Source organism: Astatotilapia calliptera, chromosome 4 (genome assembly GCF_900246225.1).
Source record: "Astatotilapia calliptera chromosome 4, fAstCal1.2, whole genome shotgun sequence".
Lineage (NCBI taxonomy): Eukaryota > Metazoa > Chordata > Actinopteri > Cichliformes > Cichlidae > Astatotilapia > Astatotilapia calliptera.
The window spans coordinates 31,112,040-31,129,702 of NC_039305.1; the positions used below are offsets into that span (position 1 = coordinate 31,112,040).

The window sequence follows — 17,663 nt, forward strand, 5'->3', positions numbered from 1 at the left end:
TTATTAAACTTTGCTCTTTCATAAATCACATTCTTTCTGGGGACAAAATGTCTGTCAAATGCGTTTCTGACTGCATCGTACTGCTGGCGCTGCCCGTCTGTTAGGTCTAGTCCCCTTAGCACGTCGTCAGCCTCGTCTCCCATGCAGTATACTAATGTGTTCACTTGGTTAGCATCAGTTGAACCATTCAGATTACTTGCCATTCTGAAACGCTCGAAACGTCTGATCCACTTCTCCCATTCTTGGGGCTTTGCGAAGTCGAACGGTTCCGGTGGCTTGATGGTGAAAGTAGCCGCTGGTGGAGCTGCCGTAACCGGGCCAGGAGTCGCCGGTAATGCTGCTGCTTGCTCCGTCATTTTCGTCACTAGCCGTTCGCCAAGCTGATGGTTATTTTTTTCCACTGTCTCTCTTCGCCGCTTAGAGCGAGTGCACTTCTGACACCATGTTGCGTTGGGCTCTTTTAATAAAACTCCTCATTTAGGCGATAACGTGGAATCCCACCATCTTTATTCCAGCTCACTCTATGTTCATGACATAGCATCACCTCCTGTCTAGAAGGGTAAGTACTGCCCCCTAGTGGCGCATGATATTCACCAATATAGATTACACCACAAGGCATCCTGCTCTGACGTGCTATGGTCATGAGCTTTTTGTTTTGTGAGGTTTTGTGAGGTGCTTTTGTGAAATTTAATGGGTCAGTTTACATTTTTTATTTCTCTGTGATATCTGATCCAGTAATTTAGGTCAGTATCGGACAGATACCAATAGCTAATATCGGATCAGTCCATCTCTAGTGCCGTGAGACGCCACTGTTTTCACTTCTGCACAATATCTGTCGGCAGATCATCAAAACAATGATAATTTTCTGTGTCTTGACACCCCCAGGAAACTCATGTATTGTATTAGTCTCTGCTCAGATTTACTGACCTTTAAACTGACTGATTCTTTATATGACCGAGTGAAAACTATATTTTCTGAAGAGGTCAAGACTAACATTTCTGAGATTGTGTTAATATTTATATATTGTGTTTGTTTACCTTAACTGTTGTGCAACCCTTTATATCGTCTATATTTTCTGTAAATTTTAGCCTTTGTGTACAGATATACTTCAACTATAAGTTAATAACATATAATGAAAAACTTAAAAACACATATTACCAAAAGGTGCTTCTTCAGTAGTCATGGTAAGCAGTGGGACTGATGAGGACGCTGAGTGAATATTAAGTTGGCCAGACTTTTAGAAGTTCCTTCATGTCACTTTAAAAACAAAGAGGTCACTTATCAGTTTATGTAGTTAGTTTTAAATCATGGGCCTGCTGGAAAATTGCAAAAGACATGTGGAATATGCTTTGAGGACACTGCATACTCACAGCCTACTGTCCAAGTGCATGGTGAATTCATTGATCCACTTCTGGAGTTGGAGATAAAGTCTCTCACGTTTATTTCCTGCTTCACCTCTGCAGTCTCAGATATTTTTGCACATGTGGCTACATTTTCCTGGGCGTGTACTATATTTATGTGGTACTGAACAAGAAAACAATCCATGATGCAAAATTAAACCAAAACATAATAAACTCAAAATACTGGGTCCAACAGGCCCAGAACCGTGACAATTAAATGGTAAATGGCCTGTATTTGTATAGCGCTTTTCTAGTCCCTAAGGACCCCAAAGCGCTTTACACAACCAGTCATCCACACACACACATTCACACACTGGTGATGGCAGCTACAATGTAGCCACAGCCACCCTGGGGCGCACTGACAGAGGTGAGGCTGCCGGACACTGGCGCCACCGGGCCCTCTGACCACCACCAGTAGGCAACGGGTGAAGTGTCTTGCCCAAGGACACAACGACCGAGACTGTCCAAGCCGGGGCTCGAACCGGCAACCTTCCGATTACAAGGCGAACTCCCAACTCTTGAGCCACGATCGCCCCTTACGCCCCTTATTACATCAGGACTTAGTGTAGCACAGATAAGTCAAAAGATGTAGACCAAAAACAAACACCCATTACAGAGGACATAAATGAATTGGCTGGTTTTCAGGAGTCTATCCCACAAATCAAGTCAAAATAACTTTGAAGGCATCAAAGAAGAAAACACAAAAAAAGTCTTTACTCAGGTAATATTCATTCTGTGTGAACGCCGCTCATGCAGCTGTGCTGAATTTGTCTAAATGCACATACAAAAAAAATTGCATGAAGTTCAACAGTGCACTGGAAAAAAATCCTCTTTGCTAAATTAAATCTGATAAGCACAAGTTAGTTCATTGCATTTTTAAAGCGACATTGCTCAATACTCATTCAAAAGATTATTATCATTTTTACATGACACAGCATTTTCTTTTCCAACTTTTATTGAACTTCTGACATTTTAATATGGGTACCACTGGGAATAATCTCAGGGAAGTGTCTCCTCCCCTCTCTCGTCCTGGCTGTATCGTCTCTTTGGCTCAGGATTGTACGCCTGTTTCTTCTTCTTCTGCTTGCCTCGGTTCAACTTGGACTCCTTCTTTTGCCTTATCCCCTCTTCCTGGTACACCATCCATACTCACATCTGTCGAGCCTTCCTGATCCCTCGTCCTTGGATAAATTCAGATTGAACATGTGTTTTATGCTTATATGATTAAATGATTATATGATTTAGTTTTGGATGTTAACCGCAGGTTTCAGCCTATACTACAGCCCAATACAACGTGAAATGATACACATGAACTGATTGTTTCTCTGCCCTTCATGTACATTTATGTAAATGCTATTTTTCATGATTTGTGGAGCTGACTACACTTACCTTTAAGCCATTCTCAGAGTGTGACAGTCAGCTGTCTGTGCTAAAACAAGAAATGCCTGCAGTGCATAGCTTTCACAGTGTATACTTAAAAGATGCTCTTGCAGAGCACTCAGAGTCACTTTCTGTTCACAAAAAGAGAACGCAGTTTGGAGAAAAGCTGTGTTGATAACATCATGGGACATATTTAGAGATCATATCAGTGTTATAGCTACTTGGTCAAAGCCCTAAGCTTCTTTTAATAAACAATATTTATCATGTCCAAGACCAGCGGAGATCCTCCCTGCGATGGGATGGTGGGAGAGGGAGAAGGCCTCAGATATTGTTGACCTGCCTGTTGATTGTGTCATCTGAGCTTTTGTCTATTAACTGCTGACATTTTACTTTCATGAAATCAGCATCCTCAAAGACAACTAGTTTTCATAATGGACTTCGTATGGCACATCAAATCCTACTTCTTCTCTCAACGACTTTCTAAATGGAAGTCGTTACAACACTGATCTAACCCTGAAGCCTTAACATGTCATCAAGATGATGTTTAAAATGTGAACACTTTGCTTTTGCAAAGCACTGGCCACGGAAACAAGTTTTATCGGTTGTGTTTTATTATTGTTTATTATTTAAATCTGTTTAAATCTTCTGTGTGTCTGTGTCCATAATATACCTTTCTCCTGCTTTTTTTGTTTCACTGTAGTTTGCAAAGATCACAGAGGGCATCATGACGTCACACGGCTGTTTTCTCTGCCTGTTGCTTTTAAGTGTGAGTGTTCTCTTTGCAGTTTTACTCTATTTACTTTTATATAAGTGCTGTAAAATGTGCTCTTGGTGATCCGAACTTAATAGTTTCAAGAGGCGCGCGAATGTTTTTAGTTTTAATGTTTTGTTGATTACTGTAACTTCTGGTTTTATTAAAAAGCTATGAGACCTAAAGTACTCATTAGTAATTTTTTTGGTAGCCTGTCCTCCTTAAATTTACATCTGCATTAGTTTAGTTTATATAGTGTTATACAAGTTATGTTCATTATATGGTGGTAATTCTGTCCGTCTAATTAAACAACCTTTTGTCTACCAGGTAATCCCGATCGAGCCATCAGAAGCAGGTTGTATGGACCACTTCACAAAAAAAGGATTGGTAAGAAAAAAACATGTTCTTTTCCCTAATTATTATAATTTCTTAATAGGCTGATCTCTAATGCTGGATGACAAGGCTGCTAAGATAAAAGGTAATATGAGGATGATATAAATCAGATTTGGGTTTTGGGATCAGGCTTTTGACAACCTGCAGCCCTCTGGGAGCCTCTAACCCCAGCAGATTTGTGTGTTTGTATATTTAACTCTCTTTGGACATGTTGCAGTTTTAGTTGTGATGATCACTCACTAATAATAAACAAATATATAACTAATGATGTCTTTTGCTTCTTTACCAACTCTCTGTACTTGGAAGGCAAACGCATCAAGTGAGCTGCCAGAGAATATTACCGTCAAAATAATGAACAAGTCTGAGGTAACTTTGTGAAACATTGTTTAAAAACTAGAAAATGTCCAAATGTATTTAAGTTTATGTTGGAGTGACTTATATTTGGTTAATGATAAATGTGCCCTTCTTTCATTGCAGGACATCATTGTATGTAGTTTAACGGAAGCCAAAGACTGTGCTAACAGCAAAACAGAAAATACCTGCTTTCTACGGGACTGTTTTAAGGACGAGAATAACATGGCAAGGAAACAAATCTCTTCTTCTTCAAGTTTTGTTTGTTTTTTCCTGCTCAGGTTAAACAAGGATTATATCTGATAAACATGTTGTTTGTCCTGCAGGGCTATAAACCGCCATGTAACGAGGCGGATGAGAACATCAGTGTCCCTTTCTACCACTTCATGTGCTTGACAAATATAGCCAAGGGTCTACGAGGTATCGCCTCATTTTGATACTTGTCTAACATTCAGCTGTGGTTAGTTTAAAGACTTGCTGCTTGAATGTCTTTGTGAGAAGCAACACTGTGACACCGACTGTTGTAACGAGCTTAGACATTTTAGAAATTCAGAGAAAGAAAAGGAGCAGGTCTTCCTCAAACCGTAAAATGTGGATCTCCTACAATAAACCTAAAATGAACTTCTGGTTCTTACCGCTAACATTTTTCTTCTTTTTCACCAAAGATAAAACAAAACCACCTGAAGTCTGTGAAGTGTACAGTAAGTACACACACACACACACACACACACACACACACACACACACACACACACACACACACACACACACACACACACACACACCATGAACAGAGACATTCAAAACATCAAGACTTTGTGTGTGGGTGTGTGTGATGTGTATCCATGCTGCTATTGTGTCTGTCAGTGTGGATGTGTGTACAGGTACTGAGACCTACATCCACATTTCCTCTTGTTTTGTTTCGGTGTGCTGATTTTAAAATTCACAATTTGTTGCTTGTATTTTTCTTTCTTTTTTTCTTTTTTTGTTTAGAAAAAGTCTGTGGGGAAGATTCTGCCACCCCAGGTAGGAAACACATTTTATTTATAGTTTTGTCACAGTTTTACTTTTCTCATTGTTTTTTACTGGAAAGCACTTTGGTCAAAGATGATTTTAAAGTGCTCCAGAAATAAAGTTGGCTTGGACTGGATATTAATGCTGAAACAGTACATGTTTGTGTTTTGCTTCTAGCTGATGTTAGAACTTATAAATCACGCCGACTGCCGCACTACTGCTGTTTCCCATCTTAAAATATACTTCAGCTCTTTTTGTGTAATAACTTTTGCATCTTATTTATTTCCCCACTTTCTTGAATCAGGCTTTCACTCAACATTTTTTTGCTACTTCATGCATTCTCTCTGACTTCCACGTTGTGGACAGACTGCTGCTCTTAGTGCAGCTTTTCAAGTAAATATCACTTTAAAGGTACAGGACAGAAGATATACAGATATACAGAGAGATGTTTTCTCAAAGAAGTCAGGACAATTTACTTTACAAAAACAAAAAACGCCCAAATGACCCTCATATGGCCATAAACGTTAAATTCGACCAAGATTAGTCATTAAAAGCAGAAAAACTAAAACACATCTAAAAGAGGACACACATACACGTACAGTGCTACTGACTGTCAGGTTAAAATTGTTAAATGTTGTCATTGTGTCACTTAAATTTGTAAGACTTAAATTTGTAAGTCTTAGTTCGAACTATATGATTAAAGGCATTCTCTTGTTTCTGACTCCCCCCCCCCCCCCCCACCACACACACACAGTTTTTTTTAACCTTTTGTGACCATGGGGGGATTTACAATGGGTGTTTGTGTAAACTGTGTGTAACAGAATAAAAGGCTGCTATGGGGTGATGGTTCTTTGAAGTGGTCTGAGACTGAGGGCAGAAGGGCTGCTCTGAGATCCTTCCCTTACTAGCATGTGAAAAACCGGTTGAACTGTTCGTCTTGCTTCCTTACTTCGTTAACGGGAATAAGTTTCAAAACCAGTGGGGCCTGTGGAAGCGCAGACCAGACACTGACATTTTATTGCAAAAGACGAATATTTCACCTTTTTTTCAGTGCTTGACAGCTGCTGTTGTCTTTCTATTCTTTGCCCAAAAATGAGATTAAACGCAGTCAGACTCCATCCATTCAAGAAAAATGTTTAAAGAAACCTCCAAGGGTTTTTTTTTTTCGTAAAAAATATTTTGACTTTAAAGAAGCTTTGAGTTTCACACATGGACAAAATACATATTTGATCATATTTACTAAGTATTATCTGTTCAGATTAACATTTCAATGACAATTCAAGTTTTGTTAGTAAGTTTTTCTTTGTTTTGTGCTAGAGAACACCAAACTGTTGTCAAATAGCTAAATAAGCTTTTTGTAACAGAAAGTTCTAGTTTTTTAAGGATCTGGTCTCTTCGAGTGGACAACAGTCATTTGTAAAACAGTGTCATGTTTTAAATGTACTGGTCAGTGTGCAACCCTTCACAGAAGGGTCCTCTCTGTGATCCCTACAGACAGTTACAGTGGGGCAAAAAAGTATTTAGTCAGCCACCGATTGTGCAAGTTCCCCCACCTAAAATGATGACAGAGGTCAGTAATTTGCACCAGAGGTACACTTCAACTGTGAGAGACAGAATGTGGAAAAAAAAATCCATGAATCCACATGGTAGGATTTGTAAAGAATTTATTGGTAAATCAGGGTGGAAAATAAGTATTTGGTCACCTCAAACAAGGAAAATCTCTGGCTCTCACAGACCTGTAACGTCTTCTGTAAGAAGCTTTTCTGTCCCCCACTCGTTACCTGTATGAATGGCACCTGTTTGAACTCATCATCTGTATAAAAGACACCTGTCCACAGCCTCAAACAGTCAGACTCCAAACTCCGCCATGGCCAAGACCAAAGAGCTTTCGAAGGACACCAGGAAAAGTATTGTAGACCTGCACCAGACTGGGAAGAGTGAATCTACAATAGGCGCCACTCCTTTGTTGCCCGGGCGGTGTGTTTTGGATCATTGTCATGTTGGAAGACCCAGCCTCGTTTCATCTTCAAAGTTCTCACTGATGGAAGGAGGTTTTGGCTCAAAATCTCACGATACATGGCCCCATTCATTCTGTCCTTAACACGGATCAGTCGTCCTGTCCCCTTGGCAGAAAAACAGCCCCATAGCATGATGTTTCCACCGCCATGCTTCACAGTAGGTATGGTGTTCTTGGGATGCAACTCAGTATTCTTCTTCCTCCAAACACGACGAGTTGAGTTTATACCAAAAAGTTCTACTTTGGTTTCATCTGACCACATGACATTCTCCCAATCCTCTGCTGTATCATCCATGTGCTCTCTGGCAAACTTCAGACGGGCCTGGACATGCACTGGCTTCAGCAGCGGAACACGTCTGGCACTGCGGGATTTGATTCCCTGCCGTTGTAGTGTGTTACTGATGGTGACCTTTGTTACTTTGGTCCCAGCTCTCTGCAGGTCATTCACCAGGTCCCCCCGTGTGGTTCTGGGATCTTTGCTCACCGTTCTCATGATCATTTTGACCCCACGGGATGAGATCTTGCGTGGAGCCCCAGATCGAGGGAGATTATCAGTGGTCTTGTATGTCTTCCATTTTCTGATGATTGCTCCCACAGTTGATTTTTTCACACCAAGCTGCTTGCCTATTGTAGATTCACTCTTCCCAGTCTGGTGCAGGTCTACAATACTTTTCCTGGTGTCCTTCGAAAGCTCTTTGGTCTTGGCCATGGCGGAGTTTGGAGTCTGACTGTTTGAGGCTGTGGACAGGTGTCTTTTATACAGATGATGAGTTCAAACAGGTGCCATTCATACAGGTAACGAGTGGGGGACAGAAAAGCTTCTTACAGAAGACGTTACAGGTCTGTGAGAGCCAGAGATTTTCCTTGTTTGAGGTGACCAAATACTTATTTTCCACCCTGATTTACGAATAAATGCTTTACAAATCCTACCATGTGGATTCATGGATTTTTTTTCACATTCTGTCTCTCACAGTTGAAGTGTACCTCTGGTGCAAATTACTGACCTCTGTCATCATTTTAAGTGGGGGAACTTGCACAATCGGTGGCTGACTAAATACTTTTTTGCCCCACTGTATAGATGCAAATCCCAGGAGATCAGCAGTTTCTGTAGTACTTACACCAGCCTTTTAAATTACCCTTCTATTCAAACTAAATATAAGTAGTGATATTGAATTTTAAATAATTAATTTGGAAACAGTCTAGAATTTCCCCAAAAATGTAATTTTATGACCGCTAACATAATTAACACATGAAAAAAAATAGCTACAAACTCTTGTGTTTACTCAATCCACCTCCACCAACAGCACCACCAAAACCTTCACCGACAACACCAACCATTGAAGCAACACCATCAACAGCACCAGCCATTGAAGCAACACCATCAACAGCACCAGCCATTGAAGCAACACCATCAACAGCACCAACCATTGAAGCAACACCATCAACACCACTGCCAACAACACCAACCACTAAAGCAACACCACCAACAGGACCAGCCATCGACGCAACATCATCAACAGCACCAACCACTAAAGCAACACCACCAACAGGACCAGCCATCGACGCAACATCATCAACAGCACCAGCCATCGAAGCAACACCAACCATTGAAGTAACAACAAAAAACCCAAGCACAGCATCAACAACAAAAACAACAGCACCATCAACGACATCGTCAACAACAAGTACAACAGCAGCATCATTCCTGGTGAATTCACGTAAGTTACGTTAATAGAACTTTATTTGATGTGTCATGGAAAATATATTGTAATAGTTTTAGTTCAAATAAATAACTTAAGTTTAACAATGATTCTGAAAAACTCTCCACATGGACGAGTAGAGAGTCTAATCTGATAGGCCAGCCACCTTTGGAGCAAGCTCATTACCACTGCTTGTATTCGGAGTCTCGATCTTCCAGTCACAATCCAAAGCTCATGACTGTAGGTGAGGGTAGGGACTTAGATTCGCTTTTGTGTTCAAGTCCTGGTCCAGGTTCTGGGTGCAAACTACACAGTGTTCAACAAGACTATTTTCTTTTTAACAGGCCTTGAAAAATAGTCAGTAATCACTGTTGGCCTCTGAGGTTTTATTACAACTATTCATCTGCAGCATGTTTTAAAGCTCCGTTTTTGAAACCTTAACGGCAGCTGAGGATCAGGAATTATATTATATCCAAAACCATGCAGCAGTATATTAATGACTAACCTCGTATTGTGGATAGATTATATCAGGTATTCTCCTGGCTGAAGTTTGGTCGTCTTTCATCCTTTTTCTGTTATGTGATTGGGATCAGGGACCCGATGTTTTGTATTGTTTTTTTCACTTTTATTGGGGGGGGGGGGGGGGGGGATTGTTCATCCTCCAGCATTACTGTGATAATGTGTTTATATTATGCTATCCATAGGCTTGCTGGCATATAACGGTGGCTGGCTACAGAGCTAACTTCAGTAACCCTACAAACTTTACTGCTGTTTATTTTACTGTCTTTATATATGTCTGAAGCGACAGCAGAGCTGTACATTTTAATTTTCAAAAATCCCTCAGTAAGAACCTGGTGTATCATCTTTAGATGGAAACTAACCATCTACCCTAACCCTAACTCCCTGCTAACTTCTAACTCTGTTAAATTTCATATTTCATAAATTTCATAAATCCTGTTTTTAAGGGATGCCTGGATGTTAAGCTTTATTGTTTCATCTAGTAGAGCAGCCACACTGATCATTATATTGAAGATGAAATAATTTAGACAGATTTTAACTCTCAGTGAAGCCCGCAGTATTTGTTTGAGTTTGGCAGCTGAAGAGAAGTTTGGACCTGGAAACATCTAATGATGTGAGATCTTATAGGAGGATATGATGATTAGTCTCCGGAGTGTCGGCCAGTGAGCACAGCGCCCACTAGAGAACTTCAAGCCACCCTCATGAAGTCTGTTCCTGATTTTGTGGTCAGAGACATTCACACCAGTGACCTGCTGGAGGTCATTTTGTAGCTCTGGCAGTGCTCATCTTGTTCTTCCTGGCACAAAGAAGCCGATACCTGCCCTGCTGATGAGTTAAGGATCTTCTCTGTCCCTGTCCAGCTCTTCTAGAGTAAAAACCTATCTCCCGGATTCTCCTCCATGCTCTTGAGATTGTGCTGGGACACAGCAAACCTTCTGACAATAACACGTATCCTGGATGAGATGAACTGCCTGTGCAACCTCTGTATCCATATCGCCTCATGCTACCAGCAGCCAAATGCAAAACTAGTGAACAAACAGTAAGAAAAGATGAGAAGGGAAAAGTGTCCCCCACATGTGAAACCATTATCTCTCATTGCTGCCCTTGTAGTGCACCAGTCGTCAATTTCTTTAACACTAAAGCAGATGAAACTGATCCACATCCCCCCTCTGGTACTTACAGCTGAACAGATCAGTTTAACTAACTTGATGCTGTACTCTGATTTAAAAACTGTTCCTTGCGATTGTACTCATAGTCTTTCCTTTCTCCCATAGGTTCACAGGGAGGAATTTGTAAGTTTTTTGAATATACTTTTGATACTGAAATTAAGAGTTACTTTAATTTGCAGTTGTACTTGTATAGTTTTATCCATCCATCCATCTTCATCCGCTTTGTCTGGGGCCGGGTCGCGGGGGCAGCAGCCTAAGCAAAGAGGCCCAGACCTCCCTCTCCCCAGCCACCTCCTCCAGCTTATCCGGGGGAATACCAAGGCGTTCCCAGGCCAGCCGAGAGATATAATCTCTCCAGCGTGTCCTGGGTCTGCCCCGGGGCCTCCTCCCGGTGGGACATGCCTGGAACACCTCACCCAGGAGGCGCCCAGGGGGCATCCTTGTCAGATGCCCGAACCACCTCAGCTGGCTCCTTTCGATGTGGAGCAGTAGCTGCTCTACTCTGAGCCCCTCCCGGATGGCCAAATTTCTCACCCTATCTCTAAGGGAGAGGCCAGCCACCCTTCGGAGGAAGCTCATTTCTGCCGCTTGTATCCGCGATCTCGTTCTTTCGGTCACTACCCACAGCTCGTGGCCATAGGTGAGGGTAGGGACGTAGATCGACCGGTAAATTGAGAGCTTCGCTTTTACACTCAGCTCCCTCTTCACCACGACGGACCGGTGCAGCGTCCGCATTACTGCAGCTGCAGCCCCAATCCGTCTGTCGATCTCCAGCTCCCTTCTCCCATCACTTGCGAACAAGACCCCGAGATACTTGAACTCCTCCACTTGGGGCAGGAACTCATCCCCGACCCGGAGTGGGCACTCCACCCTTTTCCGGCTGAGAACCATGGCCTCAGATTTGGAGGTGCTGATCCTCATTCCCGCTGCTTCACACTCGGCTGCGAACCGCTCCAGTGCGAGCTGGAGGCCCTCTCCCGATGAAGCCAACAGAACCACATCATCTGCAAAAATCAGAGATGAGATTCTGAGGCCACCAAAGCGAAAGCCCTCCGCCACTTGGCTGCGCCTAGAAATCCTGTCCATAAAAATTATGAACAGAACCGGAGACAAAGGGCAGCCCTGGCGGAGCCCATCACCCACCAGGAACGAGTCCGACTTATTGCCGGCAATGCGAACCAAGCTCTTGCAACGGTTGTATAGGGATCGAATGGCCCGTAGCAATGGGCCAGACACCCCATACTCCCGCAACACCTCCCACAGGATACCCCGAGGGACACGGTCGAATGCCTTCTCCAAGTCCACTTGTATAGTTTTAGTTCATTTTTATTGTTTATTAATATTTTAGTGTTTATTTGGGTTGATACAATTATATATATTAACAAGATTGCACTGGCATTATAATTAACATTCTATAACAAGCTATGTACTGAAAGAAACAAACCGCAATACTCTCGACACACGTTTAGTTTGCAGATGTTCTCATACAGTCTTTCCTGTTTTTTCATAGGTTCAGAAAAAGAAACGGGTAAGCTTGTGTTTTTTGTTTATTTATTTATTCTTTGCTTCAGTAAAATGTATATTGACAAGTTTGTTGTAGTACCGACATTCCAAAAGAGCCCAAGTCCTCATTTTCTTTTTCAGGTTCCAAAAACTGATAAAACAAATACAGAATTCAACATAATTGTTTTAAAACAACCATATAGCATGTACGATATTTATTAAATGTGTGAATCTTACAGATTGGCCACACTATAGAAAACAAGACAAAAATTAATAGTTCATGCACTTTAAAAACTTTATTCATGCATAAATATGTGTTATCAAGGGAGTGTTACTTTGAAAATTAATACATGTTCAACTTCTTCTCAAACAGGAAGTGACATCCAAAAGATTTTAATAGGAGTTCTTATCATGACGAACATCATTGTCCCCATGGCAATTTATCTGTACATGCGTAACCAGATTCAGCAGGTGAGTGGCAGCTCAGATGTGAATGTTGCTTAATGCAGGGATGTAAGGATGTTCAACTACACATTTAATTTAATACAATAAAGCAGGACAGCAAATGCTGATAAAAATAAATAAATGTGTAAAATTCCAGATAAAAGAGGGTAATTCCATAAATTTACCAACATTTCCTGTTTAAAAAAACAAAAAACAAAAAAACCCCACTGAAAAACAAAATGATTGAAGACTCCGGTTAGAGTCTTTGCCAGACTGATTCTGGGCCCTGGGCCGTGTGTGTGATACATGTGGCTTAAAGAATGGCGTAGCAGCATGTACCCAGACATATATGGGCTCACATTGTGGTCATAAATATTTTGTACTTGTAAATCACAATGTGTAGTTGTGGACTGAGTACTTTGTAAACCAAAATATCTGAAAATTTCATGTTTGTGATCGATGAGAATTTATGAGTTTGTAAAAACTATTTACACAAGTTACAAATATTTTTGTTGAGGTCTGGCTACAGATACAAAGCAAAAAACTATGTGTAAAACTCTGCTCTCAAGGCTGTGTGTGACTTTCAACTTGCAGTTATGAAGTTTGACCCGGTTCCTTTCAGCAGATCGGTCAATGTCATGTAACAAATTTAACAATCCAATCAGATAACAGATGGGTGGGCTTTACTTAGCCTCAGGCCCTTGAAGGGTAAATGCCCTTTCATGTGCCAGTGTTTTCCTTCATCACCATGAATGAAAACATTTTGTGCGTGTCTGAGTTCGGTAAATTTTTTGAGTCACAGGTTTATGTGTTTATACAGACCCAGAGCCTTTTCAACTGCTCAGTTCAGGGGGAGAGCAGTGCTGTGGAAACAACAGACTCCTCACTAGTCGGGACAGTTACAAAGCTTTCTTCATTATGAATGAGCGATATGTGTTTTATTGAACATTTCAACATAATACAACACAAATTCTTGTAGAGGATATAAAGTAAGAGAGGTACATGTTTTGAAACGACAAGGAGCAGGCGCATCTAGTACACGAAGAGCTGCTGCAAAAAAACGACAGCGGCCAGCGCAACAAATGTTGGATCCTTCACTCTTAGTTAGCGATGAGTGCAGCGCATGTCGTATCTGTTGTAAAAGGGCCTTTATGCTGCACCGTGTGACTCACAGCAAAGGTCCCGGGTGAGCCCTGACTTTGTGTTAACGTAATACTAAAGTAATAATGGTATTTCTGACTGGTATAGCACAACTTTATCTTTCCAACAGCTACCGAAAGTTAAGGGACCTAGCTTGTATGAGCCTCATGGGATATTAATATAGAGATCCTCCAGCTTCAAACTGTATCACCCTTCCAGGACCTGAAGCTCAGTAAAGCTGAGTAAGCCAAACTCATCTGATTTCTGATTGTCATGGCAACCACAAATTTAACAATCCAAAGACCAATCGACTTAAACGAATTTGTACTTGCAAGTTGAAAGTCACACGCAAGCGAGGGAACTTGAGAGTTTTACACGTAGATTTTTGATTTGAATCAGTTTCTGTGAGAACATGAGTATGACAGAGTGTTAAACCTTTTATGTAATAGCACAAATTTGTCACATTGATGCGGAAATGAAGGTTGACCATGGCTTCTGTTTCATTTCTGCTTCAGATTCCAAACTTGAGGGAAGAAGTAAGAATGACAGAGATGCAGGTATTTTTGTAGAATGTGGATGCTAACTCACTGTAACTGAAGCACAGAGGATTAGGATACAACTAAACTTGCAGTTATTTGATAGTCTTACTTAGATATTACATTTCATTAATAAGAACAACAGAAGTGATTTATCTGTTTCTTAACATTGGTAGAGAGTCAACTTTGTGTTAAACCCTGCTCTGCGTGTTTTTGCTTTAACAGTATTATTTTCTTCTCTTTTTAGCAAAACACATTTCCCAGGGATGTTGAAGAGGGTCCCATTTTATTAACGGTAATTTTTACTGTACTACTACTTTCATAAACGGTGCCTGTAAAAGACTTAATGTTTCAAACACGTGGTTTCCTTGACTGATGAGACCAGACAAGACCCGAATGGAAACACAGCCTTGACTGATTTGATATTTGTTCCCACTAAGTGTGCTTTTTTTTTTTTTTTTTTGTCAGCAGAGGTCCAGCTGTAACTACAAAAATCTATTTTTCCAACAACTGTAGGTAAAAAAAACAAAACAAAACAAAACTGTGTCTGCTTATGTGCTCGATACTGGACTTCTCTCAGCTGGGAAGAAACGCACAGATCACTGGGTTAAGTTTCCTTTGTGAGGAGCTGATTAAAAAAACGTTAGACAAAAGTAGCATTTTCTTATTTTTTGTGACTAACAATTTCATGTTGAAAAATAATCTACCTGTTTTATTTTGCATTATTGTGAAATTCAGCAATACACCATTCAGAAATTATCACCAGCTGACTTTTGCAAGTCTTTCTATTGAGTCTGTTCAAATATGGGTTTCTGCAGGAGTCCCCAAATTTCCACAACATCTTTGCCAACGACGTGAAAAAAGATTTAGGCCACATGACACAACACGGATATTTTGTTTGATGCGTGTCTTTTGGACTTCACATTCATTTTAACTGGCTTTTTATTTTTTTGTAACTTGACTCTCACCTCTGTTTCTATTGTAACTGGTCTTTAAGTGATGACATGATGAATCCTGCTAATGGGCCCAAACTACTCTGCATTTAATAAGGCTGTTGATCAGAGATGATCACAAGCTGACTTTTACTATTATTTTTTACTAGTGTCTGTTTAAATATCTTTCTTTTACATATTTTCAACTAGCAAGCACGCAGACATTTTTTTAAATGTCCCAAATTACAGATCCAGGTTTATTTTGATGGCAAGAAAGGCCACTGAAAATGTCAGTATGTAGTATGTAAAGTATGTGTGATATTTAAAGCTAAAATTCTACAGAATTTGACACGAATGACTCTACCAGTTTGGTCAAGGAGAGGGTTCAGATATCCAGCCATAAGACCGTTCTTGGCTATGAAAAGCACTTGGTTGATGTGGCTAAAGGACATTTACATTAATATTAATGAGGGTGGCTGATCTATATATTGGAGCACGCATGTATAATTCTGACACAGTGCGGATTAGAGAAAGTCCAAAATAAATTCAAACTTGTGCACCAAATACTTGTTTTCATAAAGTTATAAAAGATGTACGCTTTTATAACAGTCCAAAGAAATCACGGTGTGAAAAAGACTTTCAACGCAGTCATTTAGTTTGAAGCATGTCTTTTGGACTTTTTATTTTAAATGTACTTTCACTTACTGACTACCTCTATCTCTATTGTATTGTCTGATACATGGAGGTCTAAGCAAGAAAACTACTCAGGTTTTGGGAAAAGATCACAGTTCAAATACACAGCCCAGGATGCTCCATTTGAAAGCTTACCCAAAGATATGGACTACTCAGTCAGATCTTTGGGACTGATAAGAGCTGACTACAGTCACTCTGCCACAGAAACCTCCATTAAAAATTATCAGCCATGCGTTTCGCCAGTCAAGCACACACTTGACTAAGTGCTTTTCTCTTTCTCTTTGTCATACAGACGCCCGAGAGTTCCATCATCATAAATTCACCTGAAAACACCATAATTTAAAGCCCTTGCCCAAATAGAACACACCATTAGAAGTTCTGAGCTGCTGAGAATCTGGATAAATCTGGATACGAGGATCTGCCTTACACAGATCTGGACTTACACAGTCCAGGTGAAGTAAAGGTGGTCTGTGAAGGCCTCTGCGCCCAAAGGTGGATAAGCTTCCAATGTGAAGAAGAGTGGGACCAAACAAGCCGCAGCATGCCTGTTCATGTAACTGCTCTGCAGTCGCACATCAAGATTGTTTTCTGTCCGCCTCATGCAAAATGTTTTACTGCTGTGCTGGTTTTAAGTGACCAAAGTCTTACCAGAAGAAGTGCACTGCAGAAAATCTGTTTTAACACGAACAATAACGAGTTGGTTTTTTGTCATATTTAGAATAATTTTAAACACAAAGACACAGATTATGCATGTAGTCAGTAAACATATATATGTGTGTGTCTCTGTGTGTTCAAGTGTTCCACTGTGCAGACTACTATATTTAGTGCGACTGCAAAAGAAAAAAGTTACGTTTTTATGGCTAATGGACTAATTGCCTCTGTTCATGTGTGCATATTTGGGGAAAGGTTTGGTGGCTTTTTTTCTATTCCTTGTATGTATTAAGTATGTTGTGATAAAGCTTCAGCTGAAAAGCTAAAAGTGCCTAAAAAAAATTAAATATTATTATTTTTTTTATTGCACAATGCACATTAAGCGAAGCCACCATAAAAAATTGAACTTTTACCTTTTTCTAAGCCAGCTGTGCTAGCTTTACCCCTAAAATGTGATCTTATCTGTTAACAGTTGTTCTAGATAAGTTCTCACTGTACAGTCCTCATACATCCATCGAATGTGTTTGTGTTTCATGGAAGTATAAATAGAAAATTACCTACCGCAATGCTTTTATTATTTTCATAAATCACTGCAAAAACAAAGAGATGTGAAAAAAGCGGTCTCTGCACGTTTTCATTTTCATACTGTCACGTTATTTCACTCTTATATATGGTAAATGGTCTGTATTTGTATAGCGCTTTACTTGGTCCACTCTTGTGTATGTGTAATTATCCCACATATCTGTCCCTCACATATGGAAGACTGTAGACATTGTTCTGTGTTTTCAGTTTTTGGCTTTTGATGCATTTGTGGAATATATTTTAGTTTTTGTTTATGTAAAAATTTTTATTTTTATATATTTTTTAAGCCAACCACTTTATTTATTGTGTTTGTAATAGAGACTGAGTAGGAGTTTTTTTGTTTTGTTTTTGAATGTGTAGATGTGAGTTTAGACAAGCATCTATGATTCCCATACATACTCCTTGGTGTGGAACAAAAATGTCCAGACTGAAAAGAGAAAAATGTAAGCAGATAATAGAACGGACCCGGTGAACATATCTGAGCACAG

The 17,663-nt window shown here is 40.3% G+C and overlaps 1 protein-coding gene across 4 annotated transcripts in view; it reads left to right on the top strand.

Moving 5' to 3' along the window:
* Positions 1 to 17,461, top strand: part of LOC113021427 (proteoglycan 4-like) — a 30,815-nt gene extending 13,354 nt beyond the window's left edge. For 2 of the 4 annotated variants that reach the window (XM_026166084.1, XM_026166085.1), the window contains exons 2-15: positions 3,481 to 3,546; positions 3,859 to 3,918; positions 4,231 to 4,290; positions 4,402 to 4,503; positions 4,602 to 4,695; positions 4,941 to 4,976; positions 5,269 to 5,301; positions 8,611 to 9,024; positions 10,800 to 10,817; positions 12,205 to 12,222; positions 12,571 to 12,668; positions 14,297 to 14,338; positions 14,565 to 14,612; positions 16,235 to 17,461. In XM_026166084.1, the coding sequence (XP_026021869.1) occupies positions 3,505 to 3,546; positions 3,859 to 3,918; positions 4,231 to 4,290; positions 4,402 to 4,503; positions 4,602 to 4,695; positions 4,941 to 4,976; positions 5,269 to 5,301; positions 8,611 to 9,024; positions 10,800 to 10,817; positions 12,205 to 12,222; positions 12,571 to 12,668; positions 14,297 to 14,338; positions 14,565 to 14,612; positions 16,235 to 16,285 (1,116 nt within the window). In that variant the 5' untranslated portion in view covers positions 3,481 to 3,504 and the 3' untranslated portion in view covers positions 16,286 to 17,461. The remainder of the gene's footprint in view (positions 1 to 3,480; positions 3,547 to 3,858; positions 3,919 to 4,230; positions 4,291 to 4,401; positions 4,504 to 4,601; positions 4,696 to 4,940; positions 4,977 to 5,268; positions 5,302 to 8,610; positions 9,025 to 10,799; positions 10,818 to 12,204; positions 12,223 to 12,570; positions 12,669 to 14,296; positions 14,339 to 14,564; positions 14,613 to 16,234) is intronic. The other 2 variants (XM_026166087.1, XM_026166086.1) reach the window with 2 other exon arrangements.
* The last annotated feature ends 202 nt before the right edge of the window (positions 17,462 to 17,663 follow it).